This window comes from Anabrus simplex, chromosome 2, assembly GCF_040414725.1.
Source record: "Anabrus simplex isolate iqAnaSimp1 chromosome 2, ASM4041472v1, whole genome shotgun sequence".
Lineage (NCBI taxonomy): Eukaryota > Metazoa > Arthropoda > Insecta > Orthoptera > Tettigoniidae > Anabrus > Anabrus simplex.
Genome location: NC_090266.1, coordinates 977,397,641 through 977,410,936, shown reverse-complemented (window position 1 = coordinate 977,410,936; position 13,296 = coordinate 977,397,641). Strand labels below are relative to the sequence as shown.

The 13,296-nt window shown below is 39.9% G+C and overlaps 1 protein-coding gene across 3 annotated transcripts in view; it reads right to left on the bottom strand.

Annotated features, from left to right (window-relative positions):
• The window catches only part of Zw (glucose-6-phosphate 1-dehydrogenase Zw), a 320,290-nt gene that overhangs the window by 119,343 nt on the left and 187,651 nt on the right, over nucleotides 1-13,296 (bottom strand). For all 3 annotated transcript variants that reach the window (XM_067141795.2, XM_067141797.2, XM_067141796.2), the window contains exon 2: nucleotides 3,253-3,380. In XM_067141795.2, the coding sequence (XP_066997896.2) occupies nucleotides 3,253-3,380 (128 nt within the window). The remainder of the gene's footprint in view (nucleotides 1-3,252; nucleotides 3,381-13,296) is intronic.

Here is a 13,296-nt window from a genome sequence, read left to right as displayed (position 1 = left end):
GTCCTACATAAATAGCAATATACCCTTTATAGTTATCACTTTCCACTCTCTGAAGCCAATTCCAATCTTAATTTATTGTTCTGTCCAACCAGTCATCTTTGAAAGAAGTCTTTCCTCTTATTTTACTCACTGTCTCTGAAAAATAAGTGCAACACCAATATAAGTACATAAATAAATAAATAACAATGGATGAATTATATTATACGCATAATATAGGCTACTTGCAGTATAGAATATAATATAATGCATCCATTGTTATAACGGTATACATAAAGCATTGCAAAAAAGAAGAATGAAGGAATAGGGAATGGAAACTGAAAACAGTATTAGTAGAAAAGAGAAGTTAATGAATGTCTACAGCACCAAGGGAGATGCTGGGTGATGAGGTCATCACGTCCCGACGCCAGGTTATTAGAAATATCACAAGTTATTATTCTAGTAACTGTACTGTTACTACTGTACTACGTAAGTATTACTTTTCAATAAAATCACTTTAAGTTATAATGCCAACCTAAACAATTATTCTTATTACCTGGATTTTTGGAGTGCGAATATCCAGGGTAGATTATAAAGAATGATAATATTTGTTCCAGTATATTTTATAATTTTTCCAGTATATGGTTCAAGATTCCAGTATATTTCCAGTACCTATATTAAATTTCAGTATAATTCCAGTATTTCCAGCATCAGTAGACACCCTATAGAAGGAAAATTTGAACATCAAAGGAGGATGGTAGTTTAGTGACAGAGGTTTAAAAGAATCCCTTTCCAACTGCTGCTACTTCGAAGGTAGGTGTTAAATTTTCTGGCCTTGAATAGACTGTGAGAAATCGTTGCTGCCAATTTGAGATCATGGCATGCCATTTCCTGGGGAAGTTCTTAAGGAGGAGCACACAGACAGTGTGTTGTCTTTGCAGTTGGCAAATTGTGATCAGGATTTGAAAAGGGTGATCTTTTCTGATGAAGTCACCTATTCTACTGCTTTGGTTATCGTCCTCCTGGCACCCGATTTGACCACAGATGCACCGCCATTCATGCCCGCAGTGGTCAGGTGTGTGTGTTGCATTGGGGGTGGATTTCTTATCATGGAATGGGCACAATCCATCCCATTTGCAAAAAATTGAACCAGCACAAACATAAACATTTGCTGGAAAATTATATAAGTTAGTTCTTTATACTACGTTGTTGTGTCCTGATGGAATTCCTCACTGTCAGCGGGATAATCATCCAGTCTCTACAGTATACATCAATTGATTCAAGACTGGCTTGCAAGCAGATCAGATACTGAATTGACAGACTGGCCTCGTCGTTCTATGGATCTGAACCCAATTGCGGGCACAAGTATAAAAGCATATGCAGAAAATCTGTCTCAGTCCCTCCCCAAGACATCCTGATGATACGTGAAAGGTCATCCAGGATGCCTGGGGTGCCGTGACTGAGAACAATCATTATTTGAAAAGACTAGTCGACTCCATGCCCAGTCGACTGCAAGATGTGATCAAGTTAGGAGGAAGATGGACTATATATTAAATTATGGCTTTTTTTGTATTTTTTATTTATGTACTTTTAACTGTTTGCATTTCCTAAGGCAGACACCACTATAATTTTTTGTTTATGCCACAAAATATACTTTTCTTGAGAATACAATCTATCATTCTTCCTATCAAAAGCCAAAATGTCATTATAAATAATGATAAAGTCATAGCATAATGAATTCATGAACTTCGTGCTAATTACTGAAAGAGTCATAAGGAAGACAAGAGCATTAATATTTTCTTTAAAAAAATAACAAGCAGTAAGTTGTGTTCAAAAGTACAACCTCATGAATACCAGCCCTACTCATTACCACAATAATAACATGCAGAACTGGTCCACTATATCTACACATATCAGGCCACATCCAACCATGGTCAAACAACATGTAACATTGTCTGTCTTCAAATACTAGCGAAGGGGAGTTAGGTTCAAGAGAGCAGCTACTTTTTTCGATAGCTGTACTGTTGAGAAACATATATAAATGGGGATTCGCTTCATTTTGTAAAGTTTAATTTCCCTAAGGCTGGCTTGAATTGCAGGGAACATCAAACTACCAGGACTCTACTGTACAGTAGCAAAGCAAAGCCAACTCTGTATAGATTTTCTCTCTTATTATCCTTGGAGGACTGGAAGGTAAGGGCTTCTACTATTCGTAACCTCAGTGCTAAGTGGGATGGAATGGTTAGCTGTAAGCTTGGCTCTCTTTTTATTAATGTCAAAAACATATCAGATGTAAGGCTTTTCAGGTGTTTGTTCTATTATCCAGCGTTTCGTCTTAGGTCTGACACTAGACTCATCAGAGTGGGATGTGTCAGACCCTACCCACTGACACTCGGGTGTATGCAGGTGAACTTATCAGAAGCCTTTTTTATTGCTATTTGCTGTACGTCACACCAACACAGATAGGTATTATGGCGATGATGGGATAGGGAGGGCCTAAGAATGGGAAGGAAGCGGCCGTGGTTTAATTAAGGTACAGCCCCAGCATTTGCCTGATGTGAAAATGGGAAACCATGGAAAAACTTCTTCAGGGCTGCCGACAGTAGGGTTCGAACCCACTATCTCCCGGATGCGAGCTCACAGCTGCGCGCCCCTAGCCGCATGGCTAACTCACCCGGTTCAGCTCTCTTTGTCCCAGGAATTAAACTGGTATTCATTTTTGGTGTAGGCTGAGTGAAACTCAGGGCCATATCCTGTTCCAGAAGTGGAAATCTTGTTTCTTAAATTTGTTGCCTTCCTGAAAGGGAATCGAACCCACATTGTTCTGGGTGAACTGAGGATGCCTTACCCTCTTGGCTAGGCAGCCCCCTGTAGAGTAGTGACAGAGGTAATCATAAAGAATGAATTAAACCAAACCAAAACCCTGTTGTACATTCAGCTCATCAAGAACTTTGGTCTGCCAGGCGACTGCCATCCTGGTCATACTGGAGTGCCACAGGTCAGACAGGTCCTTTCTTGGTCTTATGAGGCTAAATGAAAACACTTCCAACCCTCCAGGATAAAATTTTTTGAAAGGACCAGGAAATGAACCTGGGACCTCTGGGTAAGGAGCAGAACCTTAAAGCACAGGGCTGACACAGAATTAAAACATGCAGCAAATGCAAGACAGCTGACCACAATGTCAAAGAGTACTAGCATGACTCTATCACCTTGAAAATTCACACACAAGCAATACAAAATGTTTTCAGAATTAGACCATTAGTTTGATACACATACCGATGCTCCCAGTGTCACAAAAATATGTGGCACACTGCCCTCAAAATGAGATCCTGACTCTGCCATTGTTGAAGGAGACTTCAAAGACATCCTGATTAGGGCCAAGCTTTCCTCAGTGCCCCTGCGATCTGAAATAGAAATAGTTAACAGATAACATTAATGATTGAACAAAATTTCTTTTTTTGGTGCTAAGTTTAAATTGATAAATCATCAATCATCATTGATCTGCATTTAGGGCTGTTGCCCACGTGGCAGATTTCCTATATTGTTTACCTAATCGTTTTTTAAATGATTTCAAAGAACTTGGAAATTTATCGGACATTTCCCTTGATAAATTATACCAATCCCTAATTCCTCTTCTTGTAAATGAATATTTGCTCCACTTTGTCCTCCTGAAATCCAACGAATTCATATTGTGATCCTTTCTACCTTTTACTGCGCAAATTGGCCGCGCGATTAGGGTCGCACAGCTGTGAGCTTGCGTTCGGGAGATAGTGGGTTCGGACCCACTGTCGGCAGCCCTGAAATATTTTCCCATGGTTTCCCATTTTCACACCAGCTAGCTTAATTGAGGCCATGGCTGCTTCCTTCCCTCTCCTAGCCCTTTCCTACCCATCATCACCATAAGACCGCTCTGTTTTGGTGTGACATAAAGCAAATTGTAAAAAAAAAAATCTACTTTTAAAAACTCCACTCGAGCTTATTCATCAAATGTCATTCCACACCATCTCTCTACTGACAGTTTGGAACATACCACTTAGTTAAGCAGCTCATCTCCTCACTCTGAAGTCTTCCCAGCCCAAGGTTTGCAGCATTTTTGTGACACTGCACTCTTGTTCGAAATAACCCAGAACAAATCATGCTGCTTTCCTTTGAACCATTATCAAGTAAATCCTGGAGTGTGTTTTATACACTGGAATCATACTCTAATTGAAGTCTTACTGGAGACTTACATACCCTCTCCTTTACATACTTACTGCAACCCTTAAATATCCTCATAACCATGCAATGAGATCTGTAACCTGTATTTACAATCTTGTTAATGCGATCACCCCAATGAAGTTCTTTCCTTATATTAACACCTAAGCACTTTAAGACTATCGCTTTCTTTATGTGGGCTTCCTTATCATTCATTTTCATTTTTCAATGCTATACTTGTATAACTCCTGCAAATCTAATTAATAACAAGTTCAGATTTCCTCCAGTGTGTGTATGGTGGTTGTAACTTAATATGCATCATTTTGAGGACATATTCCTTGTCAATTTCTGTACTGATTCAATAGTGTATTACATAAACAAACTTTCAGTTTGTAACAGTAGATGATGATATCTGTAACAGGAAATGTCAGCCTAGAGTAATAATATTATCCATGCAACACATGAAAATTAAGTTTACTTTATTATGAAATTAATAACAGTCTGAAGAAGTGCAACTTGAAAAGATATTAACAATAACAAAACTTCAAACATCAGGTCTTCATGAGTTAGCAATAACTACGAGTAGCTGTGACAACAGTGAACAAGAGGGAAAAGAAAATTAATCACATCTTGGTAAACAGCATAAATTTCCTGCTGACAGTCCAGGTGGTAGTGGTGGTGATTGGTTTAAAGGGATAGTGCATGATTGGGTTGAAGTGTCTTCCTTGAGGCCCCCCACATACATCTGAGCTCCAAGCAGTAGTGTATGTGCATGCTCTTCAGAAGTGGAAATTCTTCCCAATAATTGCACTTCAGTTTCCATGTTGATCACATAAACCATACTTGTCACATGACCCCACAAATAAAAAATCTAATGGCGAGATGTCCGGAGACCGTGAGTTCTACCATGGCCTATCCAGAAATATGAATAATGCTGTTTGCTATGTTTTTTTTTACTTTATTTTCTCTTTTGTTTAATAATGCTGTATGTTTTGGAAAAACGTATGAAAACATTATCTTCAACCATAATTAACAGACACTTTTTGGGCGATAGTTGAAAGCAAGGCCATACCCAGGAATATTTTTCACGGGGGGGGGGGAAGGGGTTGGATTTTTTGGTGGTAGGGGGAGTCTCCAAAAAAACAAACGCTATAGGAGCAATATAAATACCCTGTAGATATGGGGTGGTAGAATGTACCCACGGTATCCTCCTTCTGTCATAAGAGGCAACTAAATGGGGTCCTGGGGGATAATTTGGGAGCATGGATTGACAACCATCGTTCCTGGTTCCTGTAGCTGAGTCTTCCATTGCTTCTGCTTACTTGTGTCAAGCCATACCCACTTTCATCTTTCCTATCTGACCACCCTTGGTCAACACTTGTTCTCTTTTGCCCCCAACATTATTAGGTTTGCAAGGCCTGGAGGTCTTTAATTTTCACCCCCTTCTTCGAACTTCCTTTTCTTTTGCTGATGCCTTCATTCTTAGAAGGTCGGGCATCTTCCACATTCCTTCTAATTAGTGTTAATAGAGGCTGGGTTAATAATAATAATAATAATAATAATAATAATAATAATAATAATAATAAAAACAACAGCATATGACCACCGGAGAGGCATGGTGTGCAGGTCAATAGACATACCTATCTGTGAGGATGGGTCCCTACCTAAGATGAAATCTAATGGTCCCAAAAACCCAACCTCCAAACCAGAAAAATTAACCTATGACGGCTTAATTCCCTTACCTGGCCGGGAATCAAACACGGGACATCTTTGATCAAAAGCCAGCCTGCTAACCATTTAGCCAAGAAGCTGGACATCACATCTCGGTAAACAGCATAAATTTCCTGCTGACAGTGCAGGTGGTAGTGGTGGTGATTGTTTTAAAGGGATAGTGCTTATTGGACTGAAGTGTCTTCCTTGAGGCCCCCCCACATACATCTGAGCTCTGAGCAGTAGTGTATGTGTGGCATACCGTGCATGCTCTTCAGAAGTGGCAATTCTTCCAAATAATTCCTTGTCCCGAGGTAGTTGAGCTCTTTTCAGACACAGCCCAACAGAGGAGAGCTAAATGTGTCATTTGAACCTCATACCAGCCTATTACCATTCTTAAATCTCTGGCAGTACTGGGCCTCTGATGATGGCAGTTAGTAGCACTAACAGTTACAGTACAATGGCAAACGTTGCACAGTTGAACTTCCTCTTAAAGCAATAACCACAACCATCAGCAAATAAAAACACTAAATTTTTATTGTATGCATCTCTTCAATAGCTGCCCATTTCAGTTACTGCTTTTTTACATTGTTGTGTACTTATATGACAAGTTAAATCATGTCGCCGTCGTAGTTTAATCACATTTACTGTCAAAAATGATCAAACGTGTAATTGGAACTGTTAATAAGGGACTCTGATTTTAACCAGAAATAACCTGTTATTTATAAATAAATAAAATAATATTCTCCCCTATACATTTCAAAAGTGTTAAAGTGCATTGCAGCTCCATTTATTGCAAAATAAATGTGCGTAGTCAACGAAATGCAATGCCTCATCTTGCGATAGCCGGCCAACTGACGTCAGCAGGAGCGTGGAGGGGGAGAACACTCCTGCCTCTAACAGAGTATGCTCTCTTTGTTGAGGTGTGAAATTATGCACCCGTATTCCATCGCCCGTAATGATGCGGCTCAAGATGCCATTGGCTTACACGATGTAAAGCTGAAGGAAGTCCAGAGACGCCATAAACCTTGCGTCTTTGTGTGCAGGTGTCAATGATTGTGAAACCCAGCGTGAGCACAATTTCCGACACTACTGAAGATCTCAGACAATGGAATGAGCACTGCCTATTGAGATGTGCATCTGCTGAGCAATGTGCACCATAGTCACTTTGCAAGTGCTGTGAATCATTTCCTCAATTGCCTGGACAGTGTCGTCTGTAGCCGATGTTGACGGCCTTCGTTCTGGAAAAATATCACCCACGTGTATAATGCCTTGGTCAAATTATTGGCACCATTTCACTATGGCTGGATGCAACACTGCATTTGGTCCATATACCACCAGAATTTCATGGTGAATCTCTGTGCAATTTAGACGTTTTACCCCCAAGAATTGTACTGTCCCGCATTCTTCAACTTTGGATTACATTTCCAGTTGACGCTCCATTTCACTCGCACACTGTGATGCACCTATCATCATTACCGCAGCAGAACGGTGTCTGCAGGAAGCCCATACTATGTACTGTCTCGTGACAATGCGCCACTCTTGTTGCGCAATGATCTTAGTGGGGGATGACATGTGTAACATACTTTTTGAAGGCCCTATGTGCCTTACCATAGAATCCTGGTTGAACTCCATTAAAACCCAGTTTAGAGTTTTCCAAAAAAAAATTTTAAAAATGCAGTATATGCTCCCCAACGATATGCAGTCCAACTAACTACGTATAATAGTCTACACCTTTTCCTGAAACTAAAGTACTAACTTACCTCGAGATGCAACTACAAAATAATTTAAAATGAGTAGGTATTATTTGGGGCTACGGCAGCCGCCACTGCCTAAAATTTGGATCACGGGTGTCAACATATTTTTGGCTTTGACTGTTGGATTTTGAATCAGGGATAGCAAATAATTTCAGAGATTTTCTGAATTTGGGGAATTTGGGGTTTTTCGATCAGGGCTGCAACGTATTTTTGATTTTGGATTTGATTTTTGATTTTGGATTAGGGATACAACCTAAATTTGGATTTGGGGGATTTTGGATTTTCAAATTTTTTGGATTTTGTATCTTCGAATTTTCCCTGTTTGAGTTTTTGACCGTTCGAATAGTTTTGAAATTTCAAATCTGTCAGTTTCGAATTTTTGGCATCTTCGAAGGTGGTATCTCTAACGTCTGTCAATTTTGGACACCACAGGAATTTTTAGGAATGAGGTGATTCTTTGTGATACTTTTTAAATTTGGGAATGTCAGATTTTTTAGATCTCCAGTTTTCTAATTTTTGAATTTTAGCATCCTTGTAATTTTTTGGAATTTGGGGACTTCTGGAATTTGGAATTAGGGTACCGGGACCGATGTAATATAGCCTAGGCCTACCGTTTATCTTATGATATGATACATTTTTATTTTTTTGGAATTTGAAATGTTGAACCGAATGATAATCTGAATATATCTTTATATGACATGAATCTCATACTACACATTGGTTGCAATTTCTAAGTCTTTTCAACTGAACGATAAAGTGACTGTAATCGCTTTTTAATATAGGGTACACCGAGCTCGATAGCTGCAGTCGCTTAAGTGCGGCCAGTATCCAGTATTCGCGAGACAGTAGGTTCGAACCCCACTGTCGGCAGCCTTGAAGATGCTTTTCCGTGGTTTCCCATTTTCACACCAAGCAAATGCCGGGGCTGTACCTTAATTAAGGCCACGGCCGCTTCCTTCCCACTCCTAGCCCTTTCCTGTCTCATCGCCGCCATAAGACCTATCTGTGTCGGCGCGACGTAAAGCCAATAGCAAATATACTGTATATATATAGGGTACACTGTAGTGGCGAGGCTGTGATGTCGCCGGTTGGGAGCTATGGGGCTGTGACGTCATGCGCTAACCAACAGCAACAATCAATCAAATTTTACAAACCTCGCCAGAATCGCTTTGGCAGGGGCGAGCTGTTAGTAAATTTAAGAAAGAAACAAGCCACATGTGTCACAAATTGAACGACAATATATGGTACAGCATCTAGCTTGCGTGGCTAAGTGAACACAGTAGCTTCGCGCAACTAGTACGGAACAGACTTGCCTGGCACTGGCACACACTCAATAGTTTTTAGAAAATCTCCACACCGAATGCAGCTGACCACGCGGTCAACCTGATTAATTTTATCTCTTGGGTGAAATTGGCCCGTAATTCAATTTCTGCACAAGACTGTAACTGATGAATTTCACCTCTTGGGTGAAATTTCCAGACTGTGACAAAAAGCCTATAGGCCTAGTATCACATGAAGCATGTACAACTGGAAATCAATACCGTATCTCGGAACGCTAAATTAAAACACTACCGGTATGATACTGTAGTTAAGCATGAAGCATCATACCCATCAGAAACCTTGATCATTGAAGACAGATTACTAACTTAAACTTTAGAAGAACAAGAAGGAAAAATTCTCACGAAAGTATTTGGTCCTTATGCATAGGAGTCTGAATGAAAAGGAGGTCATCTGAATTATACCAACATTATGGGAATATCAGATACTATTAGAAAAGAGACGACTGAAATTTTATGGCCATATTCAAGGAATTGACAATGAAAGTCTCACCTACTAAAAAGATATTTAATTTTGCCTCCTTACTAAAAGTCAAGAACGGGATTATGGAAATTGAAAAATACTTTCAAGAAATCAGCTGAGACTTTTAATACTAACAGGGTGTGGGGTAATAAGCTTACTTTTGACAACATACCATATACGTTCTGGGAAAAGGAGATTGGCGTTCGGTTTCCCCATTAATTTTGAGGTTAAGATATTTTACTGTCAATGAAATGAAACTATGAATTCGTTTGATAGAACAATATATATTCTTCAAATAATATATCAAAAATAGTGAGTCTTGTTGCGATAAAATAGATGAGAATATGAAATTATGACATTGCAACTGAAAGAAACTAGGCATGAATTTGAATTCTTCTTGACCGGACATTTAACAATTTATTCGAAATATTTCCCTCACTGATTCACTTGACTGTACCTTCAACACTTTGAGTGTAATTACGACGTATTCCTTTGATCTGGTGCTTACTGTAGATGTGTCACGCCTCATTTGGTGATACATCCTTGTGACTGCTTCTTCTCCATATCATCTGACTTCTTTGTAAGTCAATATGGTATCACTTCTATGCAAGTGTGTCCCTCTGTGACTCCATGGTAAGCCCTTGCGTCCGTGTCTTCAACTAAGTGACGGACCAACTTTGTCCTCACTCTCTCAATGACCAATAAGTAATGGCTCACTGAGTCTTCTCCATCTCTCGTTCACACTCGTTGACTGACCGACTGTGGCCTCTTCATCTAGTAGACTTCTTTACTGTACTGCTTCCGTTTAAATAATGACTGACGCTACAATATGCACCCACCTTTTATAGACGTTGGTTGACACAGCTACGTAATCTCCAGAAATAACAATGACATACTCCCACAACGCGGCAAATATTACATATATACTCCGCACGGCCTTACTTCTAAATTGAAGTTTCGCAAAACAAATGAGCATCACCTTCCCTCTGTTGCCAGCGCGCTACGCTTGCGAGAACAGCTGATGCAATATGACCGCGGTAAACAGCCCTTGTAAATTGTAATACAGTACTCAGAAAAACGAATGAATATGGATTGAAAACAAATTCACAAGAACTACACTTTCCAACAATATGTGGCACTAAAAGAGAATATATTATTAACAATAAAAGAGAATGAGGAAATAACGCATCACTAACGGCTAATGGCTGGGACAGAAAAGAGGTGATGGCCTACAAAGGGAACACTCTACTGATCTCAGAGTCACTGGAACCCTCCAACAATATGAAAAACACACTAAATATTGAAGGAAAATGCAAAAGATCGCGAACCGTACCGAATACCATACACGCTGAGAGAGATAGGTTAACCACGTGGCGAATGGAAATATTAGAGTTGGCAACTAGGTTTCGAGATCGTGCTCTGCCGATATAAATCGATATGAATGGCAGCTTGGGATTGGTTGGATGTCTATGCTTCAGCCCATAACCACCAGACAGAGCCAAAATCTGCTAAAACGTCAATTTAGAAGTAGAGCCGTACCGCCGCCGGCTCGCTGGGTTTCTCAAAGAAAGTGAGCTCAGTGCTAACTAAATACGATGGCGTAGCCATGACGTGGCGATGACTTGGCAGAATCGCCAGTAGTGCAAAATATAACAACGTCATATCCAACATCTGATATATAACAATTCTCACTGCACATGTATTGAGTGTTATTTTCCACGCACGTATATATGCATACATCTAAGTACAATCCTGCAAGCGACAAGCATTGCAAATTGAATTGAACAAGAATTATATCAAAATAATAGTAATCTCACAGATAAAATAATAATAATAATAATAATAATAATAATAATAATAATAATAATAATAATAATAATAATAATAATAATATACATATTATCTTGTAACGGGATTTGAACCGTTACACTAGAGATACTTAGTTCACTGCAGATCAGATAGTGGTCTGTATCATCGAAATATCCCCGGAAAACCCGTACATTCCTAACAGATTTCCTGAATTCGAAGTCGGTTAAGACATAGTCTATTATGGATCTGGTGCCCCTGCCCTCTCATTTGTAACGGTGAATAGCCTTATGCTTGAAGAATGTATTCGTAAATGCTAAACCCATACTAGCACAGAAGTCCAGCAAACGCTTCCCATTCCTATTAGCTTCCATAACTTCCCCACATTCACCAATCACCCTTTCGTATCCTTCAGTTCTCTTTCCATCTCTCGCATTGAAATCGCCCGTTAGCACTATCCTATCCTTGCTGTTGACCCTGACTACGATGTCACTCAATGCTTCATAAAACTGGTCAACTTCATCCTCATCTGCACCCTCACATGGTGAATACACTGAGACAATGCTCGTCCTAATTCCTCCAACTGCTAAATCTACTCACATCATTCGCTCATTTACGTGCCTAACAGAAACAATGTTGCGTGCACTAGTATTCCTGATGAACAGCCCTACCCCACACTCTGCCCTTCCCTTTTTAACACCCGTCAAATACACTTTACAATCCCCTATCTCTTCCTCCTTATATCCCCTTACCCGAACAGCATTTACTCCTAGCACATCCAGATGCATCCCCTTTGGTGACTCAAGCCATTTCTACTTTCTTCCATAATCCCCATTAATATTGATAGCTCCTCATCGAATTCCATTTCGTTCGCTAAGTTGTTTGCAAGGTGTCCCTCGTCTGTCAAATGGGAGTGTGACTCCGTTACTCCCTTAGGTCCGAGGCTTTCTTAAAATGTTCTGAGCTCGATAAATTCATGAAGTAGGATGCTACCCTACTTACACGTAGACCAAGTGAGGATCTTTCCTCTAATGGGTTAGGGACCACGGTGGATTGTATAGTCCTAGCCGCCTGAGCACAAATGAGGACCATGACTCAGAATATGTCCGGGATGCCCACTCCGATTCCGTAGCAAATGGTATCACGATTCTCAGGACCACTTACTAGGCTACTCAACCGTTGCCCATGGTTCACGAACTAGGACGGTTTTTTAGTTAGCTAATAGTATAAAAATGTGTTGAAACCTACTCACTTTGAAAGAGGTTACGTTCTTTGACATAGATCTTTTACGCAAATACGTATAACTTCCGTTCTTTTAAAGTATCATTTGAAACATACTTTTTCTTTTATGGTTTGAATGAGTGTTAAGGGGCCCATTCACAGTCGACCCGGTTGGCGAGCCGGTTCGTGACCTTGGTCGCACTGACCGGCTCGAAGGTGTATGGGGGGTTGTTGAGGGTTGGGCTCGAGGTTGGGTCCGTGTTGGCGGTTCGACAGCCAAACCGGCGAACCCGACCGGTTCACAAACCCGTCAGTGTGTGAATGGCCACTACCTGACCGGCTCGCTGTGGTTTCGCCTGTAACTTAATTTTGTTTCCGTGTGAGTTAATTAGGCCTACTTCGAATAACAATGACTTTTGAGGAGAATGAGCAGTTCTGGAAAGAATTTATTGAAATGTACCGGGCGAGTCCTGGAGCTTTCCCATCCTTGCGTCGCGCAATACCTTCCATGTGTTAGTGCAACATTCAGACCGTATAATAATAATAATAATAATAATAATAATAATAATAATAATAATAATAATATGAAGAAGAGGAAGAAGAATCCATGGTCTCCCGATATTCTCCTTCAAATATTATTAGCCTATAGACCATTCTGTTATGACACATATGCCTCTCGCGCCTCTGCACTTAAATTGTTAATACTGTAAGTATATATCATACATTATTACAATAGTGAAATTTTCTGTATTTCATAATTAGTAGTGAAATAACATTCCTCAAACTAATTACTTTCAAAAGAATATTACGTTTGTTCCATAAAAGCTAACTT